General features: G+C 36.5%; 1 protein-coding gene across 3 annotated transcripts in view; it reads right to left on the reverse strand.

The window, feature by feature from the left end:
• The window catches only part of LOC150093698 (kielin/chordin-like protein), a 1,333,292-nt gene that overhangs the window by 318,203 nt on the left and 990,320 nt on the right, over positions 1-24,769 (reverse strand). For all 3 annotated transcript variants that reach the window (XM_090412628.1, XM_090412627.1, XM_090412629.1), the window contains 2 exons: positions 17,421-17,594; positions 4,578-4,660 (listed from right to left, as the gene is read on the reverse strand). In XM_090412628.1, the coding sequence (XP_090268754.1) occupies positions 4,578-4,660; positions 17,421-17,594 (257 nt within the window). The remainder of the gene's footprint in view (positions 1-4,577; positions 4,661-17,420; positions 17,595-24,769) is intronic.

Below are 24,769 nucleotides of genomic sequence, written 5' to 3' on the forward strand. Positions count from 1 at the left end.
AACTCTTTCTCTATCATAAATAGCACTTATTTTTCATTTATTTTTTACATAAATGGAGACCTTCCTCTCAAGACCAAAACCAAACATGGAATTTTTTCAAGCCACTTCAGGTTTCCAATAATCAGGGTGATGGTTTCACACTGGGTGGTGACGTTCATCTCTCTCACCTAAAGACAAACACAAACATCCACACCCATGGCGGGATTTGAATTTGAACCAACAGCTTGTTGGTTGGAGAGCAGGTTATGCCGACCAATTTGCCAAACATGTTGGCACTATTTCTTATGTCTACTGCTTGGAACAAAATTCATTTCACTATCATGAAGGTTTGAGCTTTTGCTGTTTGTAAAAGTGAGGTTAAAATAGGAATGTAGGACTTCAGCTGGTACTATTTTGTAGTTTATCACAGTGTATCAGTTAATTGTGGTGGTATTTGCTATAGCATGATTTCCTATCATATCCTATTTCCTCAGCCATACAGCTAGTGGGGATAGCTATATGCTACCATACTAGGGAGATGATTATGAGCAAGGTGGTTTCCCGTTGCCTTCTTTGACGTAGTATATTTTCTGACTGTAGGTGTGTGTGTTCACAGGATTAGTTTGCCTCTTTTGAGGGATGAAAAACTTCAGTTATGGGAATAAAAAAACCCTCCACATCTGTATGAGACCGGTTAACTCACCTTTAATCGAAAGAGACTAGATAAAGGTTCCTCACATCACCGACAGGAATCAACCCCAGGTCTTTCCTACCAAAGGGTTTCGTCTGTACTGACTGAGCTATGGACGCTCATAGCTTGATTTAGTTTGTTATATGAAAAGTTTTTTACCTTGGGGATAATATATATTAAGGATACCAAGTAATTTTATAAACTTGGTTTTTTTACTCCTTCTCCCAAGTAAGCAAAACAGTTAAGTTTGCGCCTGAACGTAGTTCAAGTCTAAAGGTAGTGCAACACCAGGGCAACTCATTGTAAAGGTAGGTAAAGCTCTGATCACTATTCTTAGTATTTCCCATCTCACTAAGAGATGTATACTGTTATACATTATGGATATGGGGGGGGGGAGAAGTCACTACCCAGACCGGTTTCAACCATCCAAGTGGTTTCCCGTTGCCTTCTTTGACGTAGTATATTTTCTGACTGTAGGTGTGTGTGTTCACAGGATTAGTTTGCCTCTTTTGAGGGATGAAAAACTTCAGTTATGGGAATAAAAAAACCCTCCACATCTGTATGAGACCGGTTAACTCACCTTTAATCGAAAGAGACCAGATAAAGGTTCCTCACATCACCGACAGGAATCAACCCCAGGTCTTTCCTACCAAAGGGTTTCGTCTGTACTGACTGAGCTATGGACGCTCATAGCTTGATTTAGTTTGTTATATGAAAAGTTTTTTACCTTGGGGATAATATATATTAAGGATACCAAGTAATTTTATAAACTTGGTTTTTTTACTCCTTCTCCCAAGTAAGCAAAACAGTTAAGTTTGCGCCTGAACGTAGTTCAAGTCTAAAGGTAGTGCAACACCAGGGCAACTCATTGTAAAGGTAGGTAAAGCTCTGATCACTATTCTTAGTATTTCCCATCTCACTAAGAGATGTATACTGTTATACATTATGGATATGGGGGGGGGAGAAGTCACTACCCAGACCGGTTTCAACCATCCAAGTAAGCAAAACAGTTAAGTTTGCGCCTGAACGTAGTTCAAGTCTAAAGGTGGTGCAACACCAGGACAACTCGTTGTAAAGGTAGGTAAAGCTCTGATCACTATTTTTAGTATTTCCCATCATGTAAAACACATCTCACTAAGAGATGTATACTGTTATACATTATGGATGGGGGGGGGTCACTACCCAGACCGGTTTCAACCATTCATAATGTATAACAGTATACATCTCTTAGTGAGATGTGTTTTACATTATGGGAAATACTAAGAATAGTGATCAGAGCTTTACCGACCTTTACAACGAGTTGCCCTGGTGTTGCACTACCTTTAGACTTGAACTACATTCAGGAGCAAACTTAAATGTTTTGTTTACTTGGGAGAAGTAAAAAAACCAAGTTTATTAAATTACTTGGTATCCTTAATATATTTAGTTTGTTATATTTTTTTTTACAATATAGTATAAGTTGAGTTGGATAAAGGAAATGGCTACATGATGATTTTCCTGGATTTTGCAAAGATATTTGATAGAATAATGCATGGAACTCCGTTATTTAAATTACAATTGCAACAAACTAGCAAAACAAGTGTTCTCTGCCAGGTTGGCAGGAAAACGACCCAGAGGAAGACCAAGATATAGGTGGATTGATACGGTACAAAGTGCCTTAGACGATAGAAATATAAGATCTGATAATGTTGGAGTCTTGACAAGTAACAGACTGATTTGGAGGAAAATTGTAGATAGGAAGTTAGTAATGATGTAATTTTTTCATGTAGTACTGTCATATCCTGTACACCCCTTGAGGGTACATGGTAGGAATTTGATTCCTACCATGTACCCTACTGATTAAGTGGATAAAAGGGTGACTGATGGACAGATATCAAAAAGTGGTATATGGAGGGGCAAAACTGAGGCAAAAACAGGTGACTAGTGGTGTGCCACAAATTTTGGTGCTAGACTTTTGCTGTTTAATTTGTATATACATAATATAGGAAATAACTTAAAATGAAACATTCAGTTGTTTTCTGATGATGCAAAGTTAGGTAGAGTAATAGTTAATCAAGGTGATGTGTAGACTTGCAGGACAATTTAAATGGACTGTCAGTATGGGCAAAAGATAATGGGTATCAGTTTAATGTGGAGGAATGTAAAATTATGCATTTGGGGCAAATTAGATTATAAGCTGTGTATCATATAGATGGCACTGTACTACAGGAAATAGATGAAGATAGAAATTTAAGGGTGGTGTTAAAGTTTAGAGAACACGTTGCTAAGGTAGCCCATAAGATTGCTTGGCTATTGAAGAACACATTAACTTGTAGAGATAAGGAAGTTATTATTCCTCTTTTCAAGGCCTTGATATGCTCACATCTGGATTACTGTGCTCACGTCTGGTCCGTTGGGTTCCTTGGAGATGAGGAAGCAGCGGAGAGGATTCAGAGGCAAGTGACCATGATAGTGAGTGGCCTGTGGAATGTTCCCTATGAGGATAGATTGAGGATTGCAGAAGTTGGTTGATAGGAGAAAAAAGAGAGGATATGATAGAAATATTTAAGTTGCTTAACCTCCCTGCCAGCCAATGTGGATGAAATAGAGACACCAAATTGCACTTCTTATCCATGTTATTCAATGGGTTTTAGAGCTTCGTATCCAGATTTATTTGGAAGTTTATAGACGTCGTCGCTGGATGGGGAATTAAAGAGTTTTGTAGGATAGATGCAGAGGAAATGTTTCAGCACTTGGCTAGAGGGACCAGAATAAGATGTCATCCCTGGAAGTTGAACAAAGGTGTGGTTAGTAGGGGGTGTGGGCAGTGGTGAGCTATATGGGGCTCGCGCGAGCCCTTTGTGAAATTTTTTTCAAATTTGCAAGCCGCTTGTTCTTGTTTACTCTTTTATTTGTTACAAAAAAAAAAAAATTTTTTTTCAAAACATATTAAGCGCAAACTCATATAGTAACCTAACAAAAATTAGTCTATTCGACAGTGTATAGATTATTTGGAATTATTGTTTCAACTCTTATAACGAATGTACCCAAGTTTGAAAATAAAATAAGTGCATGCGCTATCTTTACCCTTATCCCTTCTGGTAGCCAATCGTATGGTAAAACCAGGAGCCAATCAAATATTTTATAAAAGACTTCATTCTTATTATAATTTGATAATTAAAAAATGTTTTTCTTATGCAAGATAAATTAACCCAGTTGATTGTGTGCAAATATTTCATGTTCAGATCATGAAATATTCGTTTAAAAATGATAGCCTTTAGAGGTTGATTGTCCTCTCATACTGTTTGATTGGAATTTGTACACAAGCTATATTAATAAAGTTTTTGTGTGAAATACGGCTTTTTTTTTTTTTTTTTTTTTTTTTTTGCTCGATGATGAGAGCCCTTTGTTAAAATTTCCATAGCTCACCACTGGGTGTGGGGACTAGTTTTTTTGCTTTTGGAGAGTTGTGAATGAGTGAAATGGATTGTCAGAGTCCATTGTGAGTGCTTTGTCTGTTAATAGGTTCAAGGAGATGATAGATTGTGTGGTGGATAGATTGGGTCTCCCGCGATGAGTCTTTGGGCTTCGTGGAGGTGCCCGTATAATAATAATAATTAATTTTTCATTTGTATTTCTTTTTGTGACTTATATCTGGATTAGGATTTGAAGGTGTGGTCTTTGGTTCCATTATTATTATTATTATTCTGTGATACCTCCAAGGAGTCCAAAGAATCATCGAAGGAGGGCACCTACTCTACAACTCGTCATCTCTGCCACTTCCATCCATCTCCATCATCTACACCAACTCCATCTACTGCCCACCACCAACACCACTAGTATTTCTTGTCTGTAAATTGTATATGTCCTGAAGGCCAATTTGCCTGAATTATCAGAATGAAAATATCATAATCATTTTCAAGCTTACCATGCATGCACATTCTTCACAGGAATTTGTAGGATGATCAAATTCTTCTCCAAATTTGTATATGACACCATTATACCAACATCCTGAAATGACACCATTTTTATTGCAATACATAAAAGGTAAAATGTGTCAGCTATATTAATTTTGATTAATATATTATGAAATATATTAATCAAAATTAATATAGCTGACACATAATTGTTATTTTCATTGTTTTTCTTACATAATGGAATACTTAACACGTTCGCTGCCAACAACGAGTATACTCATAGTTGGTATATGAGCCTCACAAGCCAACTATGAATATACTAATATGTCAAATACTGACCTCCAATGCTGAGCACTAGTTAACCCATGGTATAAGCACATTAATTTGAACCCTAGGGGCTTGGTAAAAGGAAAATAATTTCAGTAAAAGTATAGTATATTATAAGAGGTATTGTTGCATAAACTGTGTATTTATTAATGCAAATAAAACAATTTTTTGAAGTTTTTTCAACATATACATATATTTATAGACAATATATCATCATCTGAGTCATTGCTAGAGTCATCTGTAGGATTATAATCATCTTCAGAATCGAAACCAAATAATTCATTCCATTCATCATCGCTCATATTCGGTTAAGCTTCTAATTCTTCATCAGTAAGCTTTCTTTTACTGGCCATGGCATAATTGAAGATTTTTATTTAGATAATTTTAAATAATTGTAAGACTAGATGCAATAACCTTACTGCACTGAATGCTGAACATCAATGATTCTGAACTCAAGTTACAGAGTCATCAGTGCATGTAAGACATGGGGGGGGGGGGGTGATACGAGATTACTCGTAGTAGTTGGTGTATAAAACAAAATTCTTTCTGATAAGCCAGCTATGAGATAATTCGTATTGACATTGTAGAAGTGAAAGTGGTTGGTGTGTGGTAACAAACTATGCCCGAGAAGCATGGCAGCAAAAGTGTTAATGATAAAAAAAAAGAAAAGGAAAGAAAAGAAAAAAATAAATTATTAACAAGGAAATAATATCAGGCAATAAAGTCATATTTTTATGTACAAGTACATAAAATCACAGCAAACTAGATTACAGTTTGTAATCTAGTTTGCTTACTTGGTTTTCTTTTGTTTTACACAGTAAAATAAAAATGTTTTTTTTTAATTTTTTTTTATTTTACACTAGGCATCAAAATTCCAGGATGTGAAGAAGTGAGATGTGTAATTAAAGTTTTAAAAGAGATAGTTGGTGCTAATAAGATTTGTTCTGTTACCCTGTATGGTAGAGGGAAATATTTAATTGTATTTAAAGATGTGGAATAAAGGGACAAACTATTACAGGGTTTTACTTTTGAAAGAACCACAATTATTCCTGTAATGGTGGGGAGCTTAAAACATAAAACTTAAAAGATTTCCAACGGAATAGATAGAGAACAATAATGAAATTCTTATATAGACATTCTCGAAATGGGGTAAGATTAGTTTATCAGGTGAAGATTCACTGGTTTTCTGGTAATGTCTAATGTCACCTTCACAATGGATATGAAGATGCCTATATCAAACTTTGTCAACACTGGTACAACCTGAGTTATAAACTATTCCGGAGCACATAGGCAGTGCCTGCATTGTGGTTAGTATGATCACTTTGGCGGTAACTGTCTCAAATCTAAATGTTTCAACTGCATGGAGATCGGGCATATCCCTAATCAGTGTCTCAAAAACCCTGTCAGAGATGCAAAAGTTCTGAACCCCTGTCCTTTTACAACTTTTGCTTAAATATATATATATATATATATATATTTAAATATCTATTTAAAAAAAAATATATATATATATATACATATATATGTAGAAAGTTTTTTAACTTGGGTATATTATGTTTGCATAACAAGTTTGCACCTGCACGTAGTGCAAGTCTGAGGCAACTCGTGGTAAAGGTGGATTAAGATCTGATCACTTTCCTTAGTATTTTAGGTAAAATTCATAAGCTCTGCATTACTTCAACCTTAGCATTGTCAGGTCTGGCACCCACTGACTAGACCTCAATAAAGGTTGAAACCGGTATGGGTAGTGGCCATTGCCTTTAATGCATAGCATCATACATCTCTGCAAGGGAATGTGCTTTACATTAAGGGAAAAATACCAAGGAAAGTGATTGGAGCTTAAACCACCTTTACCACAAGTTGCCTCAGCCTTGCACTGCGTGCAGGTGCAAACTTGACTTACTTGTCTGTTTGCTTACTTGGGAAATATGATTAAAAACCAAGTTTATATAAAATTACTTGGTATCTTGAATATATATATATATATATATATATACATACAGTAAAACCCCTTTTTTACACTTTTCAGAGACTGATGGAAAAAAGTGCAAAATAGCAGGAAAATGTAAATAATAACAGGAAATGTAAAACAAACATTAAAAAAAAGGCTAAAAGATGACTTACTGCTAGTATGTGAGTCTACATACTAGATTACAAAATTTAATAACTGAAAATAAATGAATTTACAATGTACTTACATTTATCTATTTAAAAAATCTTTAATTGCTGATTGTTTTTGCTTTTCGTTTTTTTTTTTTTTTTTTTTGACTTAGCGCCAGATTGCTTTGCATTGAGTTCAATGCTTGACCTGTTTTTTACTATACATGGAGAGTCCAAGATCTTATCCTAAATGCACACGTGTTCCGGCATGCCAATTTACACGTCGCAGAATTGCCATCTTTTCTTCTACCGAAATACATTTTCTGTCTTTTTCTCCATGTTACTAACATGGATAATCCACCACCGCAAGGCAACTTTCACACGCTAAATTACGTTGCAGAAATTCTGCAATATCAATTCGTACTGCAATTGAAAAATCATGGTATCGCTCATCATTACAGTACTGCTGCATGTGCGCAAGTCACCGTGATGGTGGAAACGAAACTACAGCCAAAAGCAATGCCACCTGAGAACAGAAATGCGCAGATTTCCACTGAAATCAATTCGAAAATCGGTATTGCCACCGAGAAAAAAAAATGCAAATCACGGGAAATAATATGTCCACGTCAAGTTGTTAATGGTGGGAAAACAATACATCGTGAGAACAGGTCTTAAGACGGGACCAACAGAAAATGACATAAATGGCAGGAAAACGTAAATTGTGGGAACGTAAAAATTGGTTTTACTGTGTGTGTGTGTGTATATATATATATATATATATATATATATCAGAGAGGCATAAAGAAGAGTTCCCGGATCTTCTAATTCAGTCTAGTAAAGATGCCGCTCTTAAATAAACTGCACTTGGTAAAATCACAAAAAGTGTGCAACCAAATCAGCTAAAAATTAGTCCCAAAATTTCAGAACTGCAGAAGCCACTTTCCCAGTCAAATATGGATGGAACAACATGAGGCCGAAATTACCCATAATGAACCTATTACAAAACTGAAACTGAACAGATACAAGATAAAATGGCTACCAGATACACGATACAAGACTGATCTAGCTATTACTTTAAACAGGTTGTTTAATATGAGTCTCAGAACAGGGAAGATTCCTCAGGAATGGAAAGAACATATGGTAATTCCATTACACAAGGGTGGTGCAAAGACTGATGTATTCAACCATCAACCAATTAGTATCTCAGGAGTGGTGGTGAAGATTTTGGAAAAATTGGTTAAGGCTCACATTCAGACATGGGTTGACAGTGAATCTCTACTCTGCAATGAGCAACATGGGTTTACTAAGGGAAGGTTATGTTTTAGCAACTTACTCATATTCTATAACAATGTTACTATTGAACTAGACAAGGGGAATGGATACACCATGATACTTTTGGATTTTGCTAAGTACATTATGAAAATTATGGAAACAACTACCATGCTAGAGTAAAACTTTAGTTTAATATAAACTAAAATAGAAACTCAATGTTTCGACCTTCACATTAATGTCATCATCTGTAGCACTGGTTCTCAACCGGTGGGTACATGCTAGGCTGTTCAGGAGTACACAAAAAATAATCAGTAATGGAGTAAAAACAAGTAAACTATTTTACATTAAGATAGGCACTGAACAAAAGTGTCATTATTTAAAAACAGCTATTTTAAAAACAAGGGGTACAATTTGCAAAAATGAGTTTAAAAGGGGTATGCAAGTGGAAAAAGGTTGGGGACCACTGACACATATATATAAAGAAATAAGCTGGACAACAATCTACATGGTATGCTCAAGTTACTGTTACTAAAGTTACTCAGTCATTCACTTTGGTGTGATTAGATATCAACTGTTGTAATATCTTTATGGGATTATGCTAGAAGAAACTGATGAGGCTAAGGATCTTGGAGTGTTAGTTGATAGGAAGTTGAAGTTCAGAGGCCATGTAGCAAAGATAGCAAATACAACTCAAAATGTAATTGCAATGCTGAAACGAATGTTCACATGTAAAGATAAAGACGTCATTTTGCCTCTTTACAAGGCCTTGATAAGATCTCACGTGGACTACTGTGAGCAGTTCTGGTCTCCTGGTTTCATTGTGATTCTGATATATTGGAGAGAGTGCAAAGGAGTGCGTTAAAAATTATATCAGGATTGTGGAATACTGATTATGAAGACAGATTGAGAATTTGTAAACTGCAATTTGACACTAGCAAACAGGAAAAAGAGGGATGATATGATTGAGACTTTTCTGAAAGGATCATACAGGATTTCAATTTATGGAGTATGCGGAAAGGACAAGAGGGCATCCTTGGAAGCCCTCTTGTCCATGGTTCTCCTGGTCATTTTAAATTTTCTTGTGAAACAGATATTATCAATATATATTCAATATATCAATATATTTGTCTGGCCTACATAACAAATGCCACAAAAGCAATGAATCTCATAGATGCCTGGTTTTTTCATGGGATGATGTGGAGGTTTTGGTGGATGTAAAAGTCTTGATATTCTTTTTGTAATGTTAAAAAAGCCACTGTTTATGCTGTGCTCATAGAGCAATGCAGTCACCTTATGTGTGACATTCTTGATGTAAGGCAGCATGATTGCATTCTTGAAATCTTGTAAGGGAGTTGCAGGAGATGTATTAAGAATTTATCTGACTGTCTTAGGTTCAAAACCATTAAATGCAAGGTTCTGTTTCAGGTAGTGCAGTTCTTCATTCTTTTTAATTGACATGCTTGATATATTGTATGCCCTGTCTCATAAAGTTTTAATGATGCCTATCTTTTGCAATAGATGGTTGTGTAAAGTGGCATTTAAAAATCTTCCCATTACAGTAGGTTTTCTGTATATGGAAAGGTAATTTTTTGTGCTATTCTAGTTCAAGAGCGAATTTTATATTGCGGTGCAAGTTGTTCAGATAATCTTTCAAAGGAATCAGCGCATGCACTGTTCCTGATTAAATTACAAAAATATCAAAGATATAATGTAAGCAAATTTTTGGTTTCTTCTGATAGGTTTTATGCATTAGTTTCGAAATTTTCTGAAAACAGGTTGGCAAGACTTTCGTTTTGTTCCCAATATTGGTCTTGAAATATAAAAAAAGTGTTTTCCATGCAGTGTTTGAATAGTAGATCCATTGTGTCATTTCTGAATACATTATTGAAGAGAACAGACTACATCGAAACTTGCTAAGATGTCCGTATGTTCTATATTTATATCTTTTACCTTTTCAACAAAATGTAAACTATTCTTTACAAATGATTCTGTTTTCCTATGTGTGGTTTGACAGATATTTCAGTAAATTTGAGGTCAGAGAATCTATCATATCCACAATTGGCCTTAACAGACTATCGCTTTTGCATATTTTTGATGCACCATAAATTCTTGGAACCAATGCATGTTTTGATGATAAAGTTTTTTTTAATTCTTCAGGCCAATTAGGTAACTTTTTGATCAAGTCATTTTTTTTATTATGTGTGTGCTATGTGGGATCCTTGTCTAAGGATGAATAGGTATTGGAATCTTCTAATAGACTTCTAGGAAGATTCTTGTTCTGTTGTATAAGGCTTTGATTAGGCCACACATAGACTATTATACCAGATTTGGTCACCTGTTTTTCAGAAGGATGAAGAGATGTTGGAAAGGGTCCAAAGGCAACTGACTAAGGTAGTTTCTGACCTCTGGAATGTCGAGTATGAGGAAAGATTGAAAAGATGTAATTTGCAGAGTCTGGTGGACAGGAGGAAGAGGGGAGATATGATAGAGACCTACAAGTTGGTAAAGGGTTGTTATAGGATTAATGCTGGAGAAGTTCTGCATAAAATAACGGGAGATGGGGGGAGAACCAGAGGTCATCCCTGGAAACTGTATAAAGAGGATGTAAGTAGGGGAGTGAGAGGCAGGTGTTTTTCATGCAGAGTTGTGAATGATTGGAATGCCTTGCCTGAGAGTGTGGTGTCTGCAAGGAGTTTGAATGTGTTTAAGACACGGTATGATGAACTGTGTGTGTGATAAAAGGACCTCCCAGATGAGTTTTTGACTCCGTGAGGTCTTGAGGTAATAATAATAATTATTATTCTTGCATATTCATCTGAATTCCTAGCTACTGTTGTATTTTCTTTATCTGCCTTGACTATTACTATGTTTTTATCTTGTTTTAATTCTTTAAGGGCTATGAATTCTGATTTAGGTAAGTTTCTACATGGTAATTTACATTTTAGTAATAAGGCTGAAGTTCATATGTGGATGAGATCTGCCAAATCTCTAGGAATATTGCAGATTCCTTTTTCAATTTGTGCTATGATGTCTACTTAAACAAGATTTCAAGAATGCAATCACGCTGCCTTACATCAAGAATTTCACAGACAAAGTGGCTGCATTGCTCTGTGAGTACAACATAAAAGTGGCTTTTTTATCCTATCAGTGGTCCTAACAGGCACTTAAGCACCCATGACCTTTCCAAGTATTCTTGGACTTCGCAACCACAACCATAATTCGAGGATAAGGTGGTTAGCCTTATGCCTCCCAGTGTGTCCTATTTCTGTAGATGCGTATGTTCACAGGGCCAGTTTGCCTGTTCTGGGGGACAAAAAACCCAAGTTTCCAGGTGAAAAAACCCTCTACCTTCATATGAGACCAGCTAATTCACCTTCTGTCGAAAGAGACCAGATAATGGTTCCTCGCGTCACTGACAGGAATCAAACCAAGGTCTTTCCGACCAAAGGGCTTTGTCTATACTGACTGAGCTATGGAGGCTTTTTTACCTTTACTGATACAAAAAATATCAAGATTCCTACATTCACGAAACCCCATGAAAAAACCAAGCATCTAGAGATTCATTGTTCTTGTGGCATTTGTTATATAGGCCAGACAGATAGGTTGGGAGAGATCCACATGTCTGAATAAGTAAAAGACGTAGAAGAGCAAAGAGAGCATAAATCAGGCCTGGCATTCCACACAACCACTACTGGCCATCAAGTACTCTGGCAACAAGAAAAAAATGTTATATATTGATAATAACTGTTTCACAAGAAAATTTAAAGAAGCTTCACAAATGCTTAGGATCCTTGCACAATGCAATAAAAATCAAGGCTTAATTTTACATCAAGTATGGTCTGCTTTCATCAAAAATTTAACTGCCATGGACCAAGGATATAGCACAGGGTGATACCACAGAACATTGCTAGCAACAACTAGCAATGTTCCAACATGCATACAGTAACAAATTTATCATTTTTGTTCCTCTTGCATGCCCATTCTCTCTCTCTCTCTCTCTCTCTCTACATCTCTCACACTATTACTGTTTCCACTGCCAAGCACTTCTGTCTCTTCAATACCACTCTCCTGATCTTTCAGCTCATTTCTCACTTCTGATCTCTTGTTTGCATCACACTCTGCACTTCCATCTAGCAACACTTTCTCTAGTGCACTCACTCCAATGCCATTCAAATGCACCCCATAACTGCTATATAATTCCATTCTTTCCTCACACACACTCCATACATCCATAAACTGTATCCCCCCCCCCACAGCTTTGCTAGTATACCATTCATGATTTTGGTTCTGCATCTCAACTCATCATTGCTATACCTCAGCAACACATTGACAGTCACAGTCTTTCCCACTATACTGATATCTTTCACTCTTCTGAATAACCTCATAATATTCACCCTTACATTCACCTCATGTCCACTTAAATCATTTGTCCCCAGAACCACCACTAATTCTCTTACTCATTTCCTCCTCATGTCTAAAAGCCTATCTTATCTTGCTCATTCTCCCTCCTTGATAGCAGACCTTATGAACTCTCTCATTAACTAATTCTCTAACAATGGAATATCCATATACTGCTATCCTGGAATCACTAGTTGCCTCTTTAATCTTTTTTTTTCTTTCCTTCTATTCTTTTGCACACTTTCATTAGTTTCCACTAAATGTCTAATATCACTCCACATATTCCTCATTTCATTGTTCATTTTCAATAACTGTTTCATCAAATCTTGCATTCCGACAATTTCACTCTCTCTCTCTCTCTCTCACTCATGTACTCTCACTACCTTTTGATATGCCACACCTTACTCCTTTCCCTCATTTATACTACCTTTCTGTCCATTATCGCTAATTTTCACTTCTATATTCTTGCGTTTTTTTTCACTCCCTCAGTATTACTAGTTTTTGTTCATTTTCTGTTTCTTTCATTTCTGGCATCTTTCATTTCATCAGTCTGTTTTGCATTCATGACGTCGTCTAATAAAATATTGCACTTCCTACAAATCCATACTCTCATCTCTCAAACGCATTTCTCACAATCTGCCATGCATACATATTACACTCACAACACTGAACCATTTTTGAAAAGCCTATGTCATTAATACTACTTGATTTTCATGGTGCTTGCATAGTCACATCAGTCAATGCCTGCATGGTTGACCTCATGAGTACTGCTATGCCATTGTGTTCAATTTTAAAGAAGGCAAGATTCAAAATTTCAATTAATAAATAATGCAGAAATCACACTGAAAATCACACAGACACACTAAGTTACCAAAAGTAAACAATACTACATTAAAATTCAAGCAATATTGCCAATTATTACTCAAAATAGCACTTATTTTTTTGGGAGCTTTTTCTAACACTACACACCCTGCAGCCCACTAGTGGCCAACTAATGATTATTATTATTATTATTATGGGCAACTCCAGGGAGTCATTAGACTCATCGAGGGAGGCCCCAAATCATATTCATCACAACTATTCAACATTCATACAGTATCTATCATACCTCGCCTTAAACTCATTCACTGTCACAGCATCCACCACAGACTCAGGGAGCGCATTCCACTCATTCACTACTCTAAAAGTAAAGAACCCAGCTCTAACACCTTTACTAACCACACTTTTGCCCAGTTTCCATGGATGTCCCCTAGTCCTCCCACAACCAGCCCTGTTCTCAAAAATATCTTCTGAATTAATTTTATAGAAACCCTTCAGTAATTTGAATGTCTCAATCATATCTCCCCTCCTCTGCCTATCAACCAATTTTTGCAACCCACAAATCCTCAAGCTGTTCTCATAAGGTTCATTCCACAGACCTGCTATCATCTTAGTCACTCGTCTCTGGATCCTCTCCACCTCCTCCCCATCAAGAAGAAACCTAGGTGACCAAATCTGGGCACAGTAGTAGAGATGGGGTCTTATCAAGGCTCGATACAGAGGAACAATAACCTGCTTGTCAACGTATTCTTCAGCAACCAAGTGATTTGATGAGCTGATTTGGCCACTTTTGCAATGTGCACCCTAAACTTCAACTCCTTATCCATCAACACGCCTAAATCTCGTGCCTCATCAATTTCCTGGAGTACAGTTCCACCAATGTAGTAATCTGCTGCTAATCTTTTCACCCCAAAATGTATAACCTTACATTTTGCCACATTAAATTGACATCCATTCACCTTAGCCCAGACCTCCAATCTACCCAAATCATCTTGCAAAATTTTGATGTCATCTGCATTCACTATTGCCCTACCAAACTTTGCATCATCCGCAAACAAATGAACTGTTCCTCTCAGATCCTTTCCTATATCATTAATGAATAAATTAAACAGCAGTGGTCCAAGAACAGATCCTTGTGGCATACCAGTAGTCACAGGCCGTCATGTGGACTCTACTCCTGAATAAACCACTCTCTGATATCTCTCTGTCAACCACCCTCCTATCCATCTCACCAACCCTATATCCATCCCCATATGCTGCAATTTACTGATTAGAATTCCATGTAGTATCCTGTCAAAGGCCTTAGCAAGGTCCAGTAGAATCATTGTAAACCCATTACCCTTATCCAGTTCAGCCGTCACTGTGTTATAATACGTGAGCAAGTTACTGAGGCATGACCCACCCTTCACAAAACCATGCTGTCCCCGATACAGTATCCCATTTTCTTCTTGTATTTCTTGTATTTTCCTCTTGACTATTTTCTCCAAAACCTTGATAATGATTCCTGTTATGCTGATTGGCCGGTAATTTTCAACAGCAGCCTTGGAAACACCTTTATGCAGCGGAACTATTTTCCACTCTTTCCACCCCCTTGAGACTGACCCAGACCCGAGGCTCAAATTAAACAATATGGTCAAGGGCACTGACAATTCTTTAGCCGCTTCATGTACGACACGAGCTGGTATACCATCCAATCCCACAGATGTATTGACATCGAGGTTTTGTAATAGACTAGTTACCTCTACTTCATTCATCACAATTCCAGTATAAGCTGTTGGTTCTTCCATTCCTGCAATGTTACCACCTGGATGATATACTCTTGCAAAGTGCTCGCTGAGTAATTCCACTATATCGACTGATTCGGTTACCTCCCTACCCTCAGCATTTTTTAAGATCATTCTACCATGAACATTTTTCCTTTTACTTGCAACATATTGAAAAAACTGTTTGGGATTCTCTTTAAGCCTGCATGGCCAATTTTCTTTCGTAATCCGCTTTTGCTTTTCTTACCACCCTTGTTACCATCTTGGCCTGAGCTTTATACTGTTCCTGCACCTGCTGGTCACCTTTCTCCTTAAATTCCCTCCACAATTGTTTCTTTTTTTGCAGCTCAAGCTTAATAGTGTTATTCATCCATTTAACCCCTACTTGATTTATTATTCAAACTCTTGGTATACAGTCAACCATTGCCTCCTGCATACACTTCTTAACTTTAAATTATTTAAATTAAATTAACTTAAAATTATGAAATTACATTTTTTTGATATGATATGATATGATACGATACGATACGATACGAAACAATATGATATGATTTTATGAAATAAATTATTAGATGAGGTTTAGCCTAATGAAGAAATTGGATTCAGAAAGTGATTCACAGCACGACTGATTTACAGACATTGAATTAACTAAGAGCAAAATGCAAAGAATACAGCCTCACTGTACTTAGGTTTACACTACATGAAAGCTTTTGATTCTGTTGAAAAATAAGCAATCCTAATAGCAATGCATAACCCAAAATTATATATGGCTAAAAAGCAATTGCTGCTAGTATCCTTATATATGAAGAAAACAATCAATTCAAATAAATAAAGGGGATACAGCTAAGTTGTGATTAGTGAGAGTTTGAATAATGAGATATTTGATTTAGTGAGAATTGTACATTGATACAGGTCATGTTTGATGTGAACCGAAATTCAGTTAATACAAAAGTAGTGCATCTTGTATGCTATTTTTCAAAACAATAATGTCCCACTCTGTTTAAAAAGAAAGACATTTAACCAATGTATACTTCCAGTCATCACCTATGGTTGTGAAACTTGGTCACTAACAAAAGCACTGGCAAATGAACTAACACCAACTCAAAGAAAAATGGAGAAGCTGATGCTAGGCATCACATTAAGAAGATAAGAAGCTAGAAGATAAGAAAAGAATAAGGAAAGATAAGAAGCGAAACACTTTGATAAGAAGTCAGACTCACATCACTGACATCATTCTTCACTAAGCGACTAAAATGGAAATGGGCTGGAATCTATCCAGAAGAGAAGATGAGTGATGGACCACCATGCTAATGAACTGGATTCCAAAAGAAGGGAAACGAGGCTGAGGACGTCCTAAAAGAAGGTGTAGTGATGAATTGCCAAATTTTGTTGGGGAAAATTGGTCGACCATTGTCAAGAACAGAGAAAGGTGGAAAGAACTGGAGGAGGCCTTCGTCCAGCAGTGGACAGAAAATGGCTGAAAAGAAGAAGAAGAATGGTGAATCTATACTTTGATATGGCCAATAAAATAAGTACTGGAAAGAATGAGGAAAACTAAGTGTAAAATGGAGAGAGAGCCATTCTAAATGGACTATAAAACAAAGAATGAAGGTATAAGAAATGAAAGAAGTCTTTGATATAGGGGAAGAGATTTTAAAATTTAAATGGAAAAATTATTGCAGGATAAAGACATTCAGCTAATGGCACCAATATGAAGAAAGTCACATGCCTGGATGACCAGAGAGAAGATGCAAGGATGATCTAGTGGAGATGGTTGGAGAATGTTGGTATTGGGAAGCCTACAAATGGGAAAAAGCTTATACCCAAAAATGGCTATAAAAAAGGGCTTAGAAGAAGAAGAATAGAATTATTATTACTATTTCACATGTATTGGATGGATTGGACTGGCTTGAATTACCATAAATGTTCCAGTGCAGCAAAAGAAAGAAAAATGTTCCGTGACATGGTTGCCAACCTCCCTCTAGGGGATGACATTTGGAGAATTTCACATGTAACAAAAGAATGCTGTTTAAATCTTTCCCAGTATAGTACACCATTTAGTTTCTTTGAAAGATAATAAACTGATTTTTCTTCTTCTTTTTTTTAAAGCATTGTTATTATTATTACTATTGCAAACTAAAAAATATGATTCAGCAAAAAGAGCCAAATATTTACCTTTATCACAAGTTGGGCAACATTTTTCCATTACTGGATGTTCACAATATACAGTAGGGCAGTCTTTATGATGACATTTTACATTTCCATTCTGACATATGCAGTCTCTACATGGATCAGAGAAATCACGAAACCGTTGTCTGTTTAAAATTAATCTGTTGCTATAAAAGCAATCTAAAAGTAAAATTTCAGTTTAATTTCTAATTACATATATTAATCGCTATAGATAAAAAATATGAACTCATTCATTTTAGATAAGTTTCCTTTAAGTATATATTGTAATTAAATGTAATGAATATCCTTTTTTTTTTTTTTTTAAATATCAGTCCCATACAAGAGAGAGAGAGAGCAAGAGATTGCACAGTTTTCAGTATATTAATGCTTTGTGTATAAAAATGACAAGAGAGAAGGAACATAGGGATGTTTTTCTTGAAAAGTTGAAGGTTGTGAGCTAAAATGCTTTAGAGAAGATATGCAAATAGAATGAAAGAGTAAAATGAGAAGCAGCTTGATGAGTTTCAGTTGAACCGGAAAGGATAATTAGAAGTTACTTCTCCTGTTTTAACAGTATACAATGCACAGAAATGATGGATTACAGCATTGAAGTATTTGCAGAAAATACTGACTTTGGAGTTAGTTAATCAGAGGAAGGCTATTGTCAAAACCCAAAACTAAAATAAACTCTCTGTGAGACAGTGCTTTAATTAAGTCAGTGAGACAAGAATTAAACAACTACTCTTTCTGGTCAAGAAATGTTAAGAGGTTTTCAGTGAACTATCCAAAACATGAAAATTCTAAGTTGGGAAATTTGGTTTGTGTCCTGTACATCTGCACCCTGTAGCAGAATGACATGAGGATCTGTGTTTATGGTAGACCTTCATGCCATTCTGTAGATCCTGAAGCTTAGGATGCAATGCACAATTTGTTAAAAGATCATTAGGAATAGTGTGTATTATCGACATTAAAACTATGAGTAGGGTTTTTGTGGCTAGTGAAATGTGTAGTTATGAATGAAGCATTAATATTACTGCCAGCTCATGAGAGAGTGATCATGAAATATTGACTGGATATGATCAATCAGGGGAAGATTTCTGTCAAGAAGGATTGTATGTGTAATTATAAGATGGTGATTATGGAACACTCTATTGCCAACTACAACATCAATACAATGGAATGAGGAGCTGTAAGGAAAACAGGGTACCAGAGCATGGGAACTATTAATAAAAGCAGAGTTCTTTTTTTTTTTTTTTAAATATAAATCTGACCTTCACATTAAAGGTTGCAAAACCTATAGCACACCAGTGCCATGTGTGGACAAACAGAGTAAGAAAGAAGAAATCTGTTGATGTGTTTCTGAACAGCTATGGTTCAGAAACTATGAGACTATTTCACAGAATCGAGATAGATGGGAAGAGAAGTTGGTTCAGTGAGTTTGAAGCTGGACAGTAAATAGATGTTGACTAGCAGCTATTCATCTTCTTACAGTTTGAAAGAAAGTGAAGAAATGGTGACCAATTAGCAAAATATTGTCCATAGAAATATGTATAGAAGAGACAGAAGGAAGAAACAGAATGTCTAGGATAATAAATAGGTAGGAGTGAGAAATGGATGAACAGTTAGATTTGGTACACAGTATGGGGGGAAAAAACATTGTTACAGAGGAGATACAGACGTGATAAAGATATCAAATGGTAATCAGATTCAAGCTGGCCAGAAAAGTGTCAAGCATGGAAAAGAAAGTACAATATGAGAGGAGATTGGCAACTCAAGCCAAAGAAAATGCAAGGAAATTTTTCTGCTATGTAGCAGCAGGAGTAAAGTAAGAGTAATTATAATTATTATTATTATTATTATGGGTATCTTCATGGAATCAGTAGACTCATCACAGGAGACCCAAACTAGCAAAACAATATCTGTCATATCTCTTCTTGAATTCATTTACAGACGAAGAGCTCACAACTAAGTCAGGCAATGAATTCCACTCATTCACCACCCTCCAGGCAAAAAACCTTGTTCTCACACCCTTGTTAACCACACTCTTCTTTAATTTCCAGGGATGATCTCTTGTTCTTCCATCACTATCACACAGCTAAAACATTTCCCCTGCATCAATCCTATAAAAACCTTTCAGTAATTTAAATGTTTTTATCATATCCCCCTCTTCTCTGCCGATCAACCAACCTCTGCAATCCATCCACAAGCTTTCAATGTAGGGAGCATTTTTTACATCACTCACCAACTTGTCACTCTTCTCTGAACCCTCTCCACAGCCTCCTCATCTCCAAGGAATCCAGGTGGCCAGACCTGAGCACAGTAATCCAAATGTGGAAGTATCAATGCTTTATAAAGGGGAATAATAACCTCTTTATCTCTGGATGTCGGTGTGTTCCTCAACAACCAAGTAATCCTATGTGCAATCTCGGACACCTTAGCAATGTGTCTCCTGAACTTCATCTCCCTATCTACCAACGCCCTTAAGTCCCTAGCCTCATCAATCTCTTGGAGTTCTGTTCCATCAATGTATTACACAGCTGGTAATCTTTTAATCCCAAAATGCATAACTTTACACTTTATCACATTGAACTGACATCCATTACCTTTTGTCCATTCTACCAGCTTATTTAAATCATCCTGCAAACTTTCAACATCGGCTTGATTTTTTATTGCGCTACCCAACTTTGCATCATCAGCAAACAACTGAATATCTCCCTTTAAGCCATTTGAAATGGTGGAGAAATGGAGAAATTACAGAAGGGTAATTTGCAGTTCATTAATGGTAGCAGGGTGATTAGGGCAAAGGATGTAATGGAATTATTTAACATATTCGCTGCCATGCTACTCAGGCATAGTTTGTTCCCGTACGCCAAGCAATTTCACTTCTTCAAGGTCAGTAGGGTAATCTCATTGCCGGAGGTAAGTGTCACACGAGTATATTCGTAGCTGGCTTGTAAGGCTCATATACCAACTACGAGTATACTCATAGTTGGCAGCGAATGTGTTAAAGACCATTTTGTTTATATATGTCATATTGGTATGAATGATGCTTGGATGACATCCAGAAGGGATGCAAATATTAGAGGAGTAAAAGATGAAAGAATAAAAGGTGCATGATGGTGTGTGTACAAGATGGTAATAAGACTCTAAGAATGGATTGCATGTAATGACATATTTTAGGGAATGTGCAAAAGAGTTGACTCTGCCAGTAACTTAGCATTTTGTGAGGGGCTTGTAATGGTAAGAATAAAAGATGAGGGTAATGTTATCTGTGAGAGTCAACATGAATTTGTGAAGGGGTGCTCTTGTTTTAGCAATATGCTAGTCTTTTAAAGTCTGATAAAATTACAAGAGCATTAGATGAGGGAAAGGCATATACTGCCATTTTCTTAGACTTAGCAAAGGCATTTGACAGGGTGCCACATGATAAGCTGATATTCAAGTTGCAGCACATGGGTCTGGATGTCAGGGTGGTCAACTGGATTCAGGATTGGCTGTCCAATAGGTATCAGTGAGTTGTGTATGATGGGGCAATTTCAAGGAAGCAGAGGGTTACAAGTGGGGTCCCACAGGGCTCAGTACTGGGACCTATATTGTTTAACCTTTATATCAATGACATAGCCAGTGGATTGCAGGGGGATATTCAGTTGTTTGCAGATGATGCAAAGCTGGGAAGGATTATTAGTAATAGTGCAGCTGCAGCTGCCCTGCAAGAGGATTTGAATAAGCTAGATAGGTGGGCAAATGAATGGGGGTTTCAGTTTAATGCAGCAAAATGTAAGGTCTTGAGGTTTGGGAAACATCGATGGGACACTGCATACTCTATGGGAGGAGTTATACCAGAGGAAGTAGGGCAGACATGAGATCTGGGGTTGATGATTGATAGAAACCTGAAATTTAGGGGACATATTGCAAAGGTGGTGAAGGTAACACAGAGGATTGCTGCAATAATGAGAAGGACACTGACCTGCAGAGATAAAACAGTTATCATTCCGTTGCATAAGACCCTGATCAGACCACACTTGGACTATTGTTCTCAGATTTTTTCCCCAGGATTTCAAGGGGATAAATTAACTGTGGAAAGGGTACAAAGGCAGATAACAAAGATGGTTTCAGGACTGTACAATGATAGTTATGAGGATCAGCTGAGGGAATGTGGACTGCAGAGTTTGGTGGATAGAAGAAAGAGAGGTGATATGATTGAGACTTTTAAACTGTCTAAGGGTGGTTACAGGGGTTGACTCTGGGGAGTTGTTTCACTTGGTTGAACAGCAGGAAGGAGTGATGACAAGAGGCCATCCCTGGAAGTTATCTGTGAGCAAGAGGGTGAGGAGTAGTTTATTTGCATGGAGGGTAGTTAAACCATGGAATGCATTGCTTGATGGAGTGGTGAGAGCAAGAATGGTCAATGAGTTTAAGGAGTGGTATGATAGATTTTGTGTTTCTTAGGAAGGACCTCCCACGATGAGTCTTTTGACTCCATGGAGGCCTGAATAATAATAATAATAATAATAAAAAGAAGGCAAAGATTCAAAGTTTCCAATTATAGAGTGATACCTGCATTTGATTTAAGATAGTGGTGAGACTGATTAGGAAGAGAATACAGAATTGGGTTGACAGGCATAATTTTCTCTACAATGGCTGGCATGTGTTTGTAAAAGATATATCTTGCTTTTACAATTTACTTGCATTTTATGATAAAATTATATCATTAACTTTATCAATGATGCTTGGATAAGTTAATATCATTAACTTATTTGTTAATGATATTTCATATGAAACGACAGAGATATTCTGATCTTTTTTTCATAAATCAATTACACATACATACAGATACACACAAGAAGCAAAACCTATAGCATGTCAGTGCGGCATATGTAGACAACACCAATGATTATTAATGAAGCAAATTACTAGAGTGATGCTGTTGTCAACTTCCTTCCAGAATATATTTTATTTTGGACAAATGAGTGGGGATTGCTGTTTTTATGCTGAATATTATTATTACACAGGCCTGCAAAATTTTCGAGTCATGAAACGTTATCTGGAAACCATTAACTGTTTCTGATTTATTTTTGACTGCTGATTTCAAATATCTCTTCCATTTTTCTCTATCACATAAGGATTTTTCACGAAATGGATCTCAATATTACAGTAAAATAGCTTTTAAAAGCATTACATTAAGTAAAATAACATTTAAAATTTTCTGTAAACATTTTTGGAATGAAAGTATTGAAAAAAAATTTTAATTAAAGATTAATCTTTAGTACATACTTTATATTTCATTGTGGTGTCTTTTTCTTTTCTCTTCAAAGCTTCTTTCTGAACTTTTTCTGTGAAATTCTTTTAACGAGTCATCTCTGTGCAACATCCAGAAATAGTCCGCAATCATGTTGACATTCCACCTGCCCTGATACCTTCTTTCCATCTTGGTGGAATTGCTCTTCTCTGACAGTTCCCAGATTCTCAGGAAAGTAGTCTAAATGAGAGTTGAGAAAGTGCACTTTTTAAGCTCATGGAGCATCCCAATGGCTTGAATTTCTGTAGCATATCTTCCACAATCATTTTATAATTGGGGTCCTTGTGATTTCCTAAAAATTTGGTCACCACCTCTTTCAAAGCTTTCTATGCTTCTTTTTCAACAGTTGCCATTTTATCTTCAAACAGTTGATCCTTCATAAGTTTCTTTGACACCTTTTGGCAACTGGTATATGGTGATATGATTTCTGCATTGCTTCCACCTTAGTATCACCACCTCTGGGTCTGGCTCTCATAGTGACCATTGCCTTTAATGCATAGCATCATACATCTCTGCAAGGGGATGTGCTTTTCATTAAGGGAAAAATACCAAGGAAAGTGATCGCAGCTTAATCCACCTTTACCATGAGTTGCCTCAGCCTTGCACTACATGAAGGCACAAACTTGACTTACTTGTCTGTTTGCTTACTTGGAAAATAGGATTAAAAACCAAGTTTATATAAAATTACTTGGTCTGGCTCCCACTGATGAGACCTCAATATGGTATGGGTAGTGACCATTGCCTTTAATGCATAGCATCATACATGTCTGCAAGGACATGTGCTTTACATTATGGGAGATATTAAGGCAAGTGATCAGAACTTACTCCACCTTTACCACGAGTTGCCCCAGTCCTGAAAATACTTCAGGTGCAAATTTTGTTTGCTTGCACTTGGATAAAGGATTAAACCAAATATATAATTGGCTTCATAAGTTTCCTGATGTCTGGACCAATATAAATACCTTCTTTAAATTTTGCTGTAGATAAAATCGAAAATTTTGCACAGATGTATTTAAAACACTCTCCTTCTTTCGACAAAGCCTTGACAAATTGCTTCATCAATCCCAGCTTTATGTGAAGCAGGGGTAAAAGGATTTTTTCCCGAGCAACCAAAGTTTCGTGTAACACATTTTTACTTCCAGGTTCTAATATTACTCTTTCTGGACATTCCTTCTTGATCTAATGTTGAACTCAATCTCGGTTGTCCCACTCACACAAAAAGCACGGGTATTTGGTGTATCCTTTTTGTTGTCCCAAAATCATAGATATGACTTTAAGATCACTGCAAACCATCCATCCGTGATCATTGTTCTTAAGTTTGCTGAAAATGAAGGCTACATTTTTGTATCGTTCTTTCAAATACACGGAATGTGCTACTGGTACTGAAGCATACTTATTGTAATTATGGAGAAGCACAGCTTTGAGGCTTCATTTTGAGGAGTCACTAAACAACCTCCAATCGATGACTTCATATTTTACGTTGAATTTGCTTATCAATCCAGGAATATTGCTACAGTAAACTAAATCACCTTCCTCTGAAAAGTAAGAAAGAAAATCTCTTTCTCTATATCTAAACCATGAGAAATAAGTGCCAGGGACTAACAATATTTTCATTCTCCTTTATTTACAGCTAATTAGTTGTATAAGTGCTTTTTTGAAGTGCCTTTTTATGGTAAATAAAGAAATTTCCATGAAACTTCTCATTCTTAAGATAAGAGAGGGAGGGAGGAATGCAGATAAAAGTGCAGATGTCTACTTTGATTCACCAAGATAAAGGCAAATCAGAAACTCAATCTCTGACCAAGTCATTTAAATCGGTCTGTGAAAAAAGTTCAGGTGAACGCTTTCAGAAATATGATAACCTTAATAGTCAACGACTGAAGTTCAACTAAAGAATCACACAAGAAAACGTGTCTGTGGCAACAGGAAAGTCATCTGTTATCTCGGGAAATCAAATTCAAAGTAGACACCTGCACTTTTATCTGTATTCCTCCCTTCCTCTTTTATCTTAAAAATGAGAAGTTGCATGGAAATTTCTTTATTTATCATAAAAAGG

This window comes from Typopeltis vanoorti, chromosome 23 (assembly GCF_054136105.1).
Source record: "Typopeltis vanoorti isolate ZY-2024b chromosome 23, IOZ_Tvanoo_1.0, whole genome shotgun sequence".
In the NCBI taxonomy this organism is placed as follows: domain Eukaryota; kingdom Metazoa; phylum Arthropoda; class Arachnida; order Uropygi; family Thelyphonidae; genus Typopeltis; species Typopeltis vanoorti.